The sequence below is a fragment of the Arvicanthis niloticus genome, chromosome 3 (assembly GCF_011762505.2).
Source record: "Arvicanthis niloticus isolate mArvNil1 chromosome 3, mArvNil1.pat.X, whole genome shotgun sequence".
NCBI classification, from domain to species: domain Eukaryota; kingdom Metazoa; phylum Chordata; class Mammalia; order Rodentia; family Muridae; genus Arvicanthis; species Arvicanthis niloticus.
In genome coordinates, this window is record NC_047660.1 from 3985779 (window position 1) to 3999429 (window position 13651).

General features: G+C 43.8%; 1 protein-coding gene across 8 annotated transcripts in view; it reads right to left on the reverse strand.

The window, feature by feature from the left end:
- The window catches only part of Mbnl2 (muscleblind like splicing regulator 2), a 158171-nt gene that overhangs the window by 46776 nt on the left and 97744 nt on the right, over positions 1–13651 (reverse strand). For all 8 annotated transcript variants that reach the window (XM_034498657.1, XM_034498655.2, XM_034498652.1 and 5 more), the window contains exon 3: positions 7668–7832. In XM_034498657.1, the coding sequence (XP_034354548.1) occupies positions 7668–7832 (165 nt within the window). The remainder of the gene's footprint in view (positions 1–7667; positions 7833–13651) is intronic.

Sequence of the window (13651 nt, forward strand, 5' to 3'; positions counted from 1 at the left end):
AACAGTCCTGGCTAAGAATAATCATACCATGGGCTGATACAATAATTATTTTTAAGAGTTTCATCTAATCAATAAATAAGACTGCCTTTCAGAAAAGATACGTGCACTTAGACAACAAACCTTGTTTCACATTTATGTATTTAAACAAAGTCTAATAGACAGTCCAGGATAGATGGTAGCTAGACTATGCAGCTCATGCTGCCCCAAACTCAGAAGGCCTCCTGCCTCAGTCTTTGGAGCACTGAGGTTATGAGTGTGTGTACTCATGCAGACCCTGCATTTTTATGTGTGAAAACCCATTGTTAACACGTTTCCCAAGAATAAACTGTATACTGAGCTGGTCCTAACAGCTCTTTGCTTAATTTTCATTTATGGTTTTTTTTTTTCTCTCTTTTTTTTTTTTTTTTGAAGGCTTGAGCCTAAGGTCTCATACAAGATAGGCAAGGGCTGTTCCCCGAGCTCCATCCCCAGGGTTACAAACAATTGTTAACCTATTTGTTTTCAGGATAAATTTTCAAATACTTCTAGTCACATCTTCTTCACGTGACTCTGTAGCACTGACCTATGCCATTGACACATGTCATAATATTTCTCTATTTTCACACTGCAGGTAATGTTCTTCTTGTCTGTTTAGACTCCAGATGAATTGTTTAACACAGGGGGAAGCTAACAGTCTGCATTAGTAATGCATTGTCCTTTAGGACAACGGAGCAATGACCATGTTGGGAGACAGCAAATCAGAGATTTCTAGAGAGGCTGTGAGATCTTCACAGACGTGGCCGAGAGCTGAAGGAGAGGGATTCCAATGCACTTAGAGGACATCTGGGTCGTTCTCCCACGAGGGCTCTCACATCTTATGGTTCAGAAATGGTGTTTGCTTTGGGAGAAACTGCAGCACGAATGCTGTGCGCTGGAAAGGGACAGTGGTTTGCTACGTTTTCTTCTACAAAATTTTCCACGGATGTGATGGATGAGATCCTTTACCCGCCGGAGTCCTGATTATAGAAGCCCGAGGCCTTTTAGTAACTGTCACTTTGGCAATTCGGTACTATTGACAAAAGTCAAGTAACGTAATAGCATAAGGACCACGTTACTCTAGGATTAAAAATATCAACCGTAAAAGGCCCACACACATCAGTCGCTCAATGGCCCCATTGTACCTGCACTGCCTCGGGTGGGGTGGAGTTTAAAGTGGTAAATTCTGGTGCAATACATGAGTCTCGGCAGGAACCTTGAAAGTCTCATTTAAAAGACTTAGTATGTGAGGAGTGTGTGGCCAAATATGGGGACCACTCTCGTAAATGAGGAATGAAAATGGTGCTGTATTTGTACCCCATGATTTAATTCAGAGAGGAATTAACAAAGCAAGTATTCAGAAAAGATGAACTTCCACGCACAACTTCAATTTGATTTTTTATGGCTGTAAAGATTTCTTATTTTATTTATTTATTTATTTATTTATTTATTTATTTATTTATTTATATACATGTGTGCATGTGCCTATGCCTGTGCCTGTGTGTGCCATGTGTGTTTAAAGGTACCCATGAGGCCAGAGAGGGAATCAGATCCTTGTGGAACACTCCAGTGGCCGAAGCTGCCCAACATGGATGCTAGGAAGCAAGCTTGGGTCCCCTGGGAAACCAGCAAGCACAGCAAACATTTTTAACTGTTGAACCATTTCTCTAGTCCTCCCCCGCCTTAATGCATGCAGATTCCCAATCCTCTCTTGCCACAGATGATCATGGTGTTGTAAGTGCACACTGACCTGCGACCCTCTGTGAGGCCCTCAAGAAGTATTTTTCCAAAGTCACTTTTGGTATCAACAAATTTATTCTGATAAAACACCAAATTGGGCCTTCAAGACTATGTTCATCCCAAGTAAGGTCCCGAACTATATTCAGTGTGCACTATGCGTGACAGCAGTAACATTTCACTAAGACACAGTGCCATTAACAACAACATATAGCTGTCAGATGTCGAGAAAACTATGTTCAAATCCAGTCCATTCCCACTTAGTTTTGTTTCCTGAAGAAGAAATTAACTCCTTTGGGTTTTAAGGTTTCTCAACTGCATCAGACAAGTAAAATCACTTGAAAGATAAGCGAAACAAATGTCTCTTTCTCTTCTGTTCCCCACTGTCCAAACTCAACCAGTAGCCGCTCTCATTAGGAACGTAAGTGTTCATATCATTACAGTCTTTGCCTCGACGTGGTGTTTCTCTAGCATGATATAATCAGCACAGCCACGCACTCAACAAATGTAAAAAAAAAAAAATGGAATTTAACTGCAGCAAATATCTTGTCTTCCGTTTTTAAAATGTGTGTTGGAAAAAGACTTCATGTCGTGGGAAACTCCAATGTTTAGAGTTCATAGGCCTCCTGACGACAGACTCAGTTAGACATTAGACCGTTATTATCGCTTTTTACACAGAGAGTCTTTCACTGAAGTTGTTGAGTGAAAACGCTCTTAAGGTCATTTGCCAAGATGTGTATTCTCTACTGGTAGTGTGACAAACCATAATACTTTACATCTGTGAACGGTTCTTGAACGTTCAAAGCATTGTCACACACATCGTTGTCTCTAGTCTTCCCAAACTAATCACGAGAAGCAGGCCTAACGGGGGTCACAGCTTGCAGGAGAGAGCTGATCAAAGGGTTAGCTCCTGAGAGGCCAAGTCAGAGCAAAGTCAGAGCAAAGGTTCCTGGACTCCTGGCTCGCAGTGTGGGCTGCCAGACACTCTGGTGCGGTTCACAGATCTCGTCAGTAATTTCTTAGAACAGAGGATGGAGGGGAGGCCCAGAATCGACACACCACGTCCACATGTCTTTGGAGCATAGACAGAGAGCACTGTGTGTCCTTCCACTGGCTCGTGTCTTCCTTCTGTGGATAGGATATGTCAGCCTGCCCTGACTAGTTGTATCAGCTCTTGCTGCCTAGGAAGAGCAGCTCTGAGAACCTGGATTAAAACGAAATGCCTAAGTTAGAGTCTATATCGGCCACAGATCGAGGCGTCTGAGATCAGTTTTCCACAGGCAACTGACACAGGAGTATCGAGGTCACTCTGGGGGACTCCGCTCTTAGAGACACACCAGATCCAGTCTTGATGACAAGCTTCTAGTTTTTGCATGGCACTGCTACCAAGAGGTCCAAGACACTGTCCATTTGGTGCCTGTCAGCTCTCAGTGCTAATACACGGCTGAAGAGGCCCAGGGCACGATCCACAGAAAGCCTTCCTGAAGAGAATCTCTTCAGAAGGGCTGGTCTTACTTTCTCCCTCTGACCTCCCTCCACATTCCTGCTTTCCTCCTCTTTATTTTCCTAGCACTCTATATACCAGGAGTTCTGATGTAGACAGAGAGGGTGGGAAGTGGAATTCACAAGACTTTATGGGACAGTAACATGGGGGACATTTAAGGTCCTACCTTAGGTACTGGCGGCCAACAAAAGGGGAAAAACAGAAAAGGGTGGGGCAAAGAAAGGTGATGTAGGGGTAAAGGGTGGAGGGGGAATTAGCCAAAATGAAATGCAAATGGAAATTTTTGCTTCCTAAGCTAAATATAAAACCAAGGAAGTTATAAGATCCTGTTTATGCTTTAAAAGACAACCCCCTCCGATGCTTACACAGGAGACCCTGGAGGACAGCAAGAGGTGAAATCAAGACTTGGATGAAGGTGACGAGAAGCAGAGATGCGGACAACGCTGAAGACAGACAGGGTGGGACCATCGATGACCTGCATGGCAGAGGGGGAGACACTGCTGGGCTCTGCTTGATGCTGTTGGCTGATGGCTCCATGTACTGAGACGGGAATGTAGTGGAATCAGGACTTTAGTCTTGAATATTTTCTTGCAGGAGAATTTGAGGTGAGGTTATACAAAGGCAGTGCTATGAGCCTGGGGAGATGTTTGCACAAGGAACGCGCATTTGGGTTCTTAGCCTGCGAAAAAAACTTATGATTTTTGGAATGGATTAGGTTACTAAAAAGAGGGTAAGATAGAAAGAAATATTCATTCTGGAAACTTGAACACTGAGTTGAGAAGCATGAACTAGACAAAGGAGACGGAGATGAGGTGTCAGAGGCAGGGGAGTGGTCAACAGGAAGAGACCATTCAATGCACTGAGAGCTGCTAAGATGTCCAACATGGTCACACACATGAACTTGGTCTGCCAGAGCACAGGACCATAAACCAGGTGTTTTCTACAGACCTGAAATTAATTTATCATAGGTCTAGAGGCAGGGATATATAAAGTGATGTCACCAGCATATTAAATATATCATGAGGGTTCACCTGCTGGTTCACACTAAATTGTGAGTGTCTGTCTGTCTGTCTGTCTGTACCCCCACCCCCCATGCACACATTATGGAGGATAGAGGACAACATGTGTGATTTAGTTCTCCCATTTCACCATGTGGGTGCTGGGAATCAAAGATCAGAGTCAGGCCCGGCACGGTGGCAAATGCCTTCTCCACTGAGCCATCTGGCTGCTGTTTGCCATTTGGAGGATGGTTAATATCTAGTGCCCTCCATTAGGGCTCTAACAGCCTCTTTGGTGGCTGGCCTTAGTTATCAATTTGACTAAGTGATGTCAATAACTAATGAAACACACCCGAGAGTCTGTAGCATGTTTCCAGAAAAAACTGTTACATAGGGACAGTGACTGGGCACTCGTAAGGTACCTTCAGAGTTGGGTGACACCTCCCACCGGGTGCTCCAGATAGGAGAGAAATCTGAAGCAAAAGCTGAGCAGTTTGGGCCTCTGCAGCCCTCGCCTTTCTGGGGTGCATATCACCATGTTGGAACTCTTCATTTACACCAGACTCTGGTGTCTTCTATCTTTCAACATGAGTTAATGCCCACGGTTTGAGAGCGATCTTCTAGGTGTTCACTGACAGAGAGGACCTGCTCACCCGCCTGGACTTGGTGGCTACATGGTTCCTTGCCTCTTCAGGTTGCTGTCGGAGCAGCTACTTGGGAAGCTAGTCCAATGGGTCCTTCTGTTCCTCTAGAGAGCTTTGCCAAATCAGGTCACCCGGAGTGGGTGGGGTTTCCACACAGGGCACTTGAGTAGTCCAGCATTCAAACTAACCAGAAGGAGGAGTGTCCAATGGTTTGAAAATATAGAAAATACAGTGAAGAAATCTCAGTGGGATGAATTCAGGGATGGGTGGAAGACAGAAAGGAAAAAAAATCATCATCACTGTAAAGAAACTGAGGTTGGCAGGAGGCAAAATGGAGGAATTCTTGCTCCTATGATCATCAATCTACTTGTTGCTGAGTTGATTGGAGCCGCTGAACCACACAACACTGATTTATCCTGTCATAGTTCCAGAGGCTAGAAGTTCAAAGTCAGTTATGCTGGGCTGTGACTAAGGTACTGACGGGACTCTGGAAGCTTTGGGGAGAATCCATTCCTTGTCTGTTCCATCTTCTGGTGGCTACTGAATCTTCTTGTCTTGTGATCACATAGAGTCTGCCTCTGTGGACAGGTGGCCTGTCTGTGCTGACACGCCCTTTGCCCTCTGTCAAACTCTTCTAAGGACACTTAGGACTGCATTTACTCTGAGAGAATCTCGCCATCTGTAGACTCCAATCACAACTGGCAAAGACCCTGTTTGTGCATGTGTGTGTGTGTGTGTGTGTGTGTACACTTGTGTGTGCATGTGTGTGCTTGTGTGCGCATATATACTGATGTATAGGAAGAAGCAAGCATTCTGAGGACCATTATTCAGTCAACTGACTAGGACACAAATTAATTTCTAAACTTTTGAAGAAATTTGTTGGTAGAGCAGTTGAGTACTAGACTCGGCACATTCTGCACGTTAATACATCTTGAGATTTAACAACCATTTTACTTTTGTAATATTTGTAATATTTAATACATGAATGTATTAAATTTGTAAAAATGTATAAAATACATAAAAATCTAATATTTAAATGGGCTGTTCCTTTTTCATAGTAGAATGGTGACTAACATTAACTTCTAACTAGTATTAGAGGCAAAGACATAAACATTACTTTCAAAAATAGTTCAACGAATATTTAATGACAGGAATGGATTGTTCCATGTTAAAATAGACACGACCAAGTATCAGGGTCAATTCTTATTATTTGCAAATAAACAGGAAGTGCCCAACTTAAATGACTGAGATACATAGCACCATGCTGTTATATCGACCTGGCTTATATTAAATTTATTGCCCTAGATGTTATTCAATATGTATAAGTACATTATTTTGACATTTAGGTAATTTAATAAAATAATGTATATGGGCATATCAAAATGAATCATAAATTATGTATGTGTGAAGTTGTAGATAAGGCCTCTGAGATGGCTGGTGTCTGGATTAAACTATACTGTGTTGTCTGTCTGTCCATCTGGATATATTGTGTTGTCTGTCTGGATGGATGGATGGATGGCTTTTTCTGGCCGTGTAATGCCTTCTTTGACACCCAGTTTCCTTCAGGGAACCTTTTCTTGTGTAATATCCTCCTATCTCTGTCTGAGTTATTCAGCCCTGTTCATGTATCTGTCTATCTGAAAAGCCTGTATCTGTCTTACCTTGGAATCATCTGCATCTTTTCCCACTCTGGAAAAAGCTGGATCCTGGAGTCAGGTTCTACCTGGAAGCTACCAGAACTGCTGAAAACTGTCTGGAGTCTCTCAGCCCATCCTCCCTGCCCACCCCATCTCACAGGAACACAACAGAGAAAATGGAACTCACGAGTCTCTACCCCTTTTAATTTAACTGCGCTCACTCACACAGACTTTTATTACAATACAGACTGATTTTTATATAATAGCCTTTTGTGAAAATTCGCCCATTTGGCTTTTTTAAAAAAAAATTAGCTTGTTTTTTGACAAATAATTCACATTGCAAATGAAACCCACCAGAGTCAAATGCACGCCCTTCTCCCCTAGGGCTTCAGTTCTAAAGCAGTTTCTAGACCTTTAAGACGTAGTCTCAAACACTGACATCAGGGAGAAAAGCATTACACAATACATATTCATACACACAACTCCCTGGGGCATCGACTCTCTGACTCTTGCTGCAACAGCTACCACACCCTTTGCAGGCCTGGGAGGGACAGGAGATGAAGCGACTAGGCCATTTCCTGGTGTGCTGCTTGCTTGTGACATCCGTCCTTCCATGGCTGTTGTCTCCTTCCAGCTGGAGCACGCTGTGCAGCGCACTCTGACTAATGATCTAGTCTAAGTTCAACTCATTAGCTACATGATACTGAAGAGCTCATTTGTCTCCACGTTTCTCTTCCCTCATCCTTAAAATGACTCCAGTGAGCTACATAGTATCCACTGCCAAACTTAGGCATCACAACCTCTCTGACACATAAACATTGCAAACTCTAAATAAAATGTGGACCAATCCCCACATGAAGATGGCTTAGGACACAGAGTTTGCTGATAAGAAAGTGTTAGATATTGATCAGAGGTTGTCCTTGTCCCATTGGTACACACGTATCTTTTCATTTAAATTAAGAGAAACACGTAGCCGTGAAAACACGGTTTCCAGCATCCACTGAGCTTCAGAGCTAACTGCTCTAATTGTAACCGAGATGACCAAGTAAGTGGAGGTCATTTTTGGTCACCATGGCTCTGCCCGTACCAACCCTGCCATCATCCAGCCCACCCTTAGAAAAGGCACACTCACCACAGGATGGAGCGGTGTTCCTGGGAACATAAATTGCATCTGCTGGGCAAGCATGGCTGCTGCAGTTTTCTGCTGGATCAAATTGTTCCTCCCATTAATTTCTAGCTGGGTTTTTAAGTGTGTCGGAGGATGAAGATATTTGCAGTTCTCTCTTGAACAGCGACCCTGCAAAACAGACAATCCGGGGTTAGGATTGCACTAGGGAGTCGGCAACTCCATTGCCAACAGTGTCACAGTAATTACCTTCATTCCTTACGTTCCAAGGCAAGGGCAGTGTGTGTGTGTGTTGTGTGTCTATATGTGTGTGTGTGTATGTGTGTGTGTGCATACATGTTTGCATGTGTGTATGTGTGCATATGTGTATGCACGTGTGTGCATGCACATGTGTTTGTGAACATGAACATGCATGTGTGTATACATGTATGTGTATGTGTGCATATGTGTATGCACGTGTGTGCATGCACATGTGTTTGTGAACATGAACATGCATGTGTGTATACATGTGTGTGTGTGTATGTGTGCATATGTGTATGCACGTGTGTGCATGCACATGTGTTTGTGAACATGAACATGCATGTGTGTATACATGTGTGCGTGTGTGTATGTGTGCATATGTGTATGCACGTGTGTGCATGCACATGTGTTTGTGAACATGAACATGCATGTGTGTATACATGTGTGCGTGTGTGTATGTGTGCATATGTGTATGCACGTGTGTGCATGCACATGTGTTTGTGAACATGAACATGCATGTGTGTATACATGTATGCGTGTGTGTATGTGTGCATATGTGTATGCACGTGTGTGCATGCACATGTGTTTGTGAACATGAACATGCATGTGTGTATACATGTGTGTGTGTATGTGTGCATATGTGTATGCACGTGTGTGCATGCACATGTGTTTGTGAACATGAACATGCATGTGTGTATACATGTGTGTGTGTGTATGTGTGCATATGTGTATGCACGTGTGTGCATGCACATGTGTTTGTGAACATGAACATGCATGTGTGTATACATGTGTGCGTGTGTGTATGTGTGCATATGTGTATGCACGTGTGTGCATGCACATGTGTTTGTGAACATGAACATGCATGTGTGTGTACATGTATGCGTGTGTGTATGTGTGCATATATTGGTGTGCACATGTAAGTGTGTGTGTTAACAGAGAATGAATCAACAAATCAAATATTACGTGATTATCCAGGTCCCTCCCCTTATCTTTCCCCTCCCTTCCTTCTGCCTTTCCTTCTTTTAAACCTAGACAACTAACTCATTTGAAAGAGTTGACAGCTATGAGCAAGAAGTAAGGCCTCCACAGTCAGAAGCACATGCCTATCTTGATCCGAGTCTTCCAGCTTGCTGCACACTGCTTTGTACAGGCTTAGAACGAAGATGGAAGGAAGTTTTACGTATGTGACCCAGACTGGCCAAAGACATGAGTTTGCCGCTGTTGAGAGCGAGCAATGGCTACATAACTCCTGGAATTGCTTCCTGATACGCACCCAGGTGGTCATTCCTGTGAGCTGGACAAGCACTTGCACGTTTGGCACGTACACAAAGCTGCCACCCTGTCCCTCACCTGTCCCCAGGACAGGAAACTCTGACTTAAAATCACAGATGACAGAGTAAGGCATGCTCATGACTGTGTTATCCTCCGGACATGGAAATGGGTAAGATGAGAAAAACCATTAGGTGATGAGTGTGTACGAACAGACCTGAAGAGTCACTGCATCGGGAACAGCAGAACCCCAAAGTTTGCAAAGCTACCAGTCATGTGAGCGAGTTAGGCAGCTTCCAGGGAAAGAACAGACAGCAAACTGTGGCAGTCATTTGGAATATCAACATTCCCTAAAGAATTAGTCTATCTGCAACCTGGCAAAAAGGGTTTGCTTATCAGATTAAAAAAAAAAATTAAAGTAAGTGTGGTGGATGGAGCTGGAGGAACGAGTTTGTTTATAGCTTTTCTGATGTATAACATCTGGAGCTCTCTATTTTTCTAATTCCAGCTGCATTGTTGGTATCTCTAGCTTCTCCTCTGGTGAGAATTTCCCCTTGAAGGCATGGTGATGGGCAGACCCGAGTCCCAGGCTCAGTCCTGGTGGTCTGTCCATCAAGCCGTGCCATCCTGAAGCTCAATTCACAGTGGGAGTGACTGCCACACTGTCTTGGAGTGGACAACATGAAAAGGAACTGATTTCTCATGAACCCTTAGCATCTGCAATGCCAGTTTCTCAGTCTCAAGTTCTTGTTGTGGCTTTCTTATTCAGCTTCCTGGATGCAGACATCCTAAGGCTACGCCAACCGCCAACCGTACGGGCATCAGGGTAGCTGGAGATGCTGCTACCCCTGCCCCCTCTGACGTTCTACAAATCCGTGTTTGATTGTTTTTGTCTTCACTTCTGAATCTTAGCTCTCCTTAGTGCTTTGCCACTTCCCAGGGTCCCCTGATTCTTATGGATTTATTTCAGCCATCCTTCACTTTACACCTCTTTTCTTTTCTCTCTTGACAATCCTTTCAGCCTCCTAGTTTGTTAAAATTTAATCTCCAGGAGAGCATTCAGATAGGTGCAGCTCCTTCATCTCAGCATGTGGCCAGCCAGTGAGTCAGCTGCCTTGATGTCAGATGTCCAGATGAATTCTGTCATCTGTGAAGGAAGGCAGTGACAGGATCTGAAACAGAGCTACCTCCCATCAGCCTGGGTGCAGAGGGATTAAACAACAAAAAAAATTTCTTGTATAAAAACTAAGGTAGCTTCTGTGATCTCAAATCACAGTTTCAAATCACCAGCCATATACATTGCACTGGGCACCTGACACCCAAGAAACCGTGAAGACCATACACACGTGAGTCTGTGTACACAGGTGTGGGGGTGGGCTGGATGAGAGGAGGGACAGAATCAGCAAAGTGTCTAAAATGCATCAGGATGGTAGATGGCTTGGGGTATAATTATCAATTTGATCAGTAATCTTCTAATTCGATGCTTTGTTGCTATTCATACAGATTTCAATTGGCTAGAAAATATGGTTTTCTGGTTGATGCTGCTATTTCTTCGTACAACTGAAACCCTTAGAGAACTGTATTAACCACTTTCCTGGTGATAGAAAGTAGTTTATATCATTAGATTCATCATTTATCAATGGACCTCCCTTTTCACAAGAATTAATTCAATTTCCTACTGTCCTGTCTCATACACTCTGAGTGCAGAATATTATTGATCATCAATGTGCCAGGCAATTTATACGTGGTTATCTCATTTTCTCCTTACAACAGCAGTGATAATTCCCTTCTTCAGAGAAGAGTAGATGAGACCTGAGGAATGAGATAACACTTCCCAGACCATCTGTTCTAAGGAGTGGGCTGTACTGTACACCCATGTCTCTCTAGTCAGTTCTACCAGTTCACTGAGATATTAGCAATGGTTAAAATCCAGGACAGAAACAAATCTAGTGCTATCCTTCAGAGAACAACAGGATGCAGAACAAACGTTAAATGTCCTGGTATACACGTGTGTGAGGATGTGGAGCTGAGAGACAACTACTCGTTTGGCCTATGCATGGACGGTGCATAGGGGTCAGAAAACGCACACGCTGGGCTCACAGTTGAGGTCAGCCTTTCCCCACCTGTATAAATCGGACTGAGTGATGATTTTCTTAATTTATGTCCAGGGCTCTATTTGAAAGCTGCACCGTTGCTGGGCAGTGGTGGCACATGCCTTTAATCCCAGCACTTGGGAGGCAGAGGCAGGCAGATTTCTGAGTTCGAGGCCAGCCTGGTCTACAGAGTGAGTTCCAGGACAGGCAGGGCTACACAGAGAGACCCTGTCTTGAAACCCCGCCCCCCCCAAAAGAAAGAAAGAAAGAAAGAAAGAAAGAAAGAAAGAAAGAAAGAAAGAAAGAAAGAAAGAAAGCAAGCTGCACCGTTAAGCGGCTGTTTAAATTAAGACACAGATAAAGTTCACAGAGCTGTTTGGTATACAGGAAGAGAAATATAACGAGTATGAAGAAAAAGCATGTATATATGGTATTTTGTTTGGAGTAAGTGTAAGATCGCAGATTCAATACTAGTCTCAACAGTTCTTTGTTTCTCCCATTGGATAAGCTTTTGCATCAAAGAACAATAAAGACTAATTGTTATTATTCACATATCATGTCTAGAGTTCTTTTCAGTTCAATAGAACGTTTCTGCAACTGTCCCTAGATAAACAGTGTGGACTCTAGATCAGTCTGGCAACAGGGTTTTAAAGAATGATGTCTGTGGACATCTCAGACATTCTAATTCTAGCACTTTGAGACGTCAGAACCAGGATCTTAGTAAGAAATCCTATAGGACTGCAAACTCCTACAGGAAAAGCTACTGTCAAAATATAATGAGCTATCTGACACAGTACACAATTTGTAGAAAAATTCTTGTGAAGATGCAGGATTTCTCAGGACATGCATCCTTGCACAAAACATCTGCAGATTATCAAGCAGGTTGTCATAACTGACTGACGTGACCAGTGTGAAGAAAGCATCTCCATGGATCACCATGAAGCAAACCCAAAGCGTCACAGACAGCATCTCCTGTGGTTAGCGCAAGAAATAGACACAAAAATGTACTGGTAATTTTTCCCTGTGGCTGCTGGGCTTATTTATTCTTTTCCTTCATTTCAATGTCTCTTCTCCTTTGCTTCTTGGTAGAGACATTTCTCAGGAGATGCAGTAATCAAGGCCCTGCCCTGGGAAAGTGGTGCAGGATGGAGTTGGGGGCACACCACTCAGGGCTCTTCGAGGGCCTTATAGTAACTGGAAGCTGGAGCCCAAGCTGAAGCCCATGAGGTAGGCTTATACTGAGGACTAATTTGGAGCCAGCAACTCAAATCTATAAACTTATTTCACCTCTTGTGAGGGGGGCTTGCCAGGTGCAGGGATGGGAGACAGTTGTCGGGTTCCAAGCCAATTCCTGGATCCACTCAACTGATATTTACTGCTAAGTATTATGTCTAGTGCACGCCAAAGGTGAGCACAAAACACCACACACCGTCTTCCTCCATGAAGCCCGTGGGCTGGCGGTGGAGATGATGCTGACCCAAATTTGTGTGTTACACATTTTGAGATGTGTTCTAGAGGGAATGCTGAGGAACCGTTGCAGAGACGGCCAGAAATGATAAGTGTTCTCTGAACTGAAAACGGAAAGGCCAAAGGGCATGTGTTTGATGTGCTGTGTGAACTGTACATGTGTATGTTGACTGTACGGTCGGTGCACATGTTCTATGGTTCTACGTGTTGTGTTTGGCATGCTCTCGTGTATTGAGTATGTGTGTGGTGTGTTGCTGCATGTGTTGGGGGAGGAATAGGATATAAGGACACCAGAGAAAGAGAATATGCCACGGGAGAGAAGTATGACCCATCTGGGGACATGCGTGTGGCTTCCCAAGCTGGAGCCCAGCATGAGTGAGTGAGTGAGTGAGTGGGAGTTGAGAGGTGAGAAAAGATGAGGCAGGAATCAGTGGGTAGAAGGCAGATAGGGAGAACAGCAAGACTGCAGTTAGGGACACGGTCTTCACCATCACGTGAAGAGACTAACATGTCTGCTTCATGTGTGGCAGTCCGATAGGTGCCACCCTCACCTTCCAATGCCACGTTACCAATTTTACTGTTGTCTGTATGACTTGCTCAAAAGTCCTAGAAGAATTCTGAGTGGATCTGTGTGGCTCAGTCTGCATTCCCAAGCAATCTCTACTCCAGGAAGATTTAGATTAGGGATGGTGGTTAGGATGTGGTTTAAATTTTCAAGCAGAACTGAATTTATTAAAATAAGCAACCACGGTGGGTTTCAATGCGGAGAACCCACGCCCATCTGCAACAGGGTGAGTTAAGTCACCGAATGAGTGTACCGTGTCTTCTCAGACCAACAGACTTGAGCTATCAGAACCAAACGGTCACTGAGTCATAAGACAGGGGATGGAAAAACTGTAGCTTTGGCAAAAAGAAAAGACT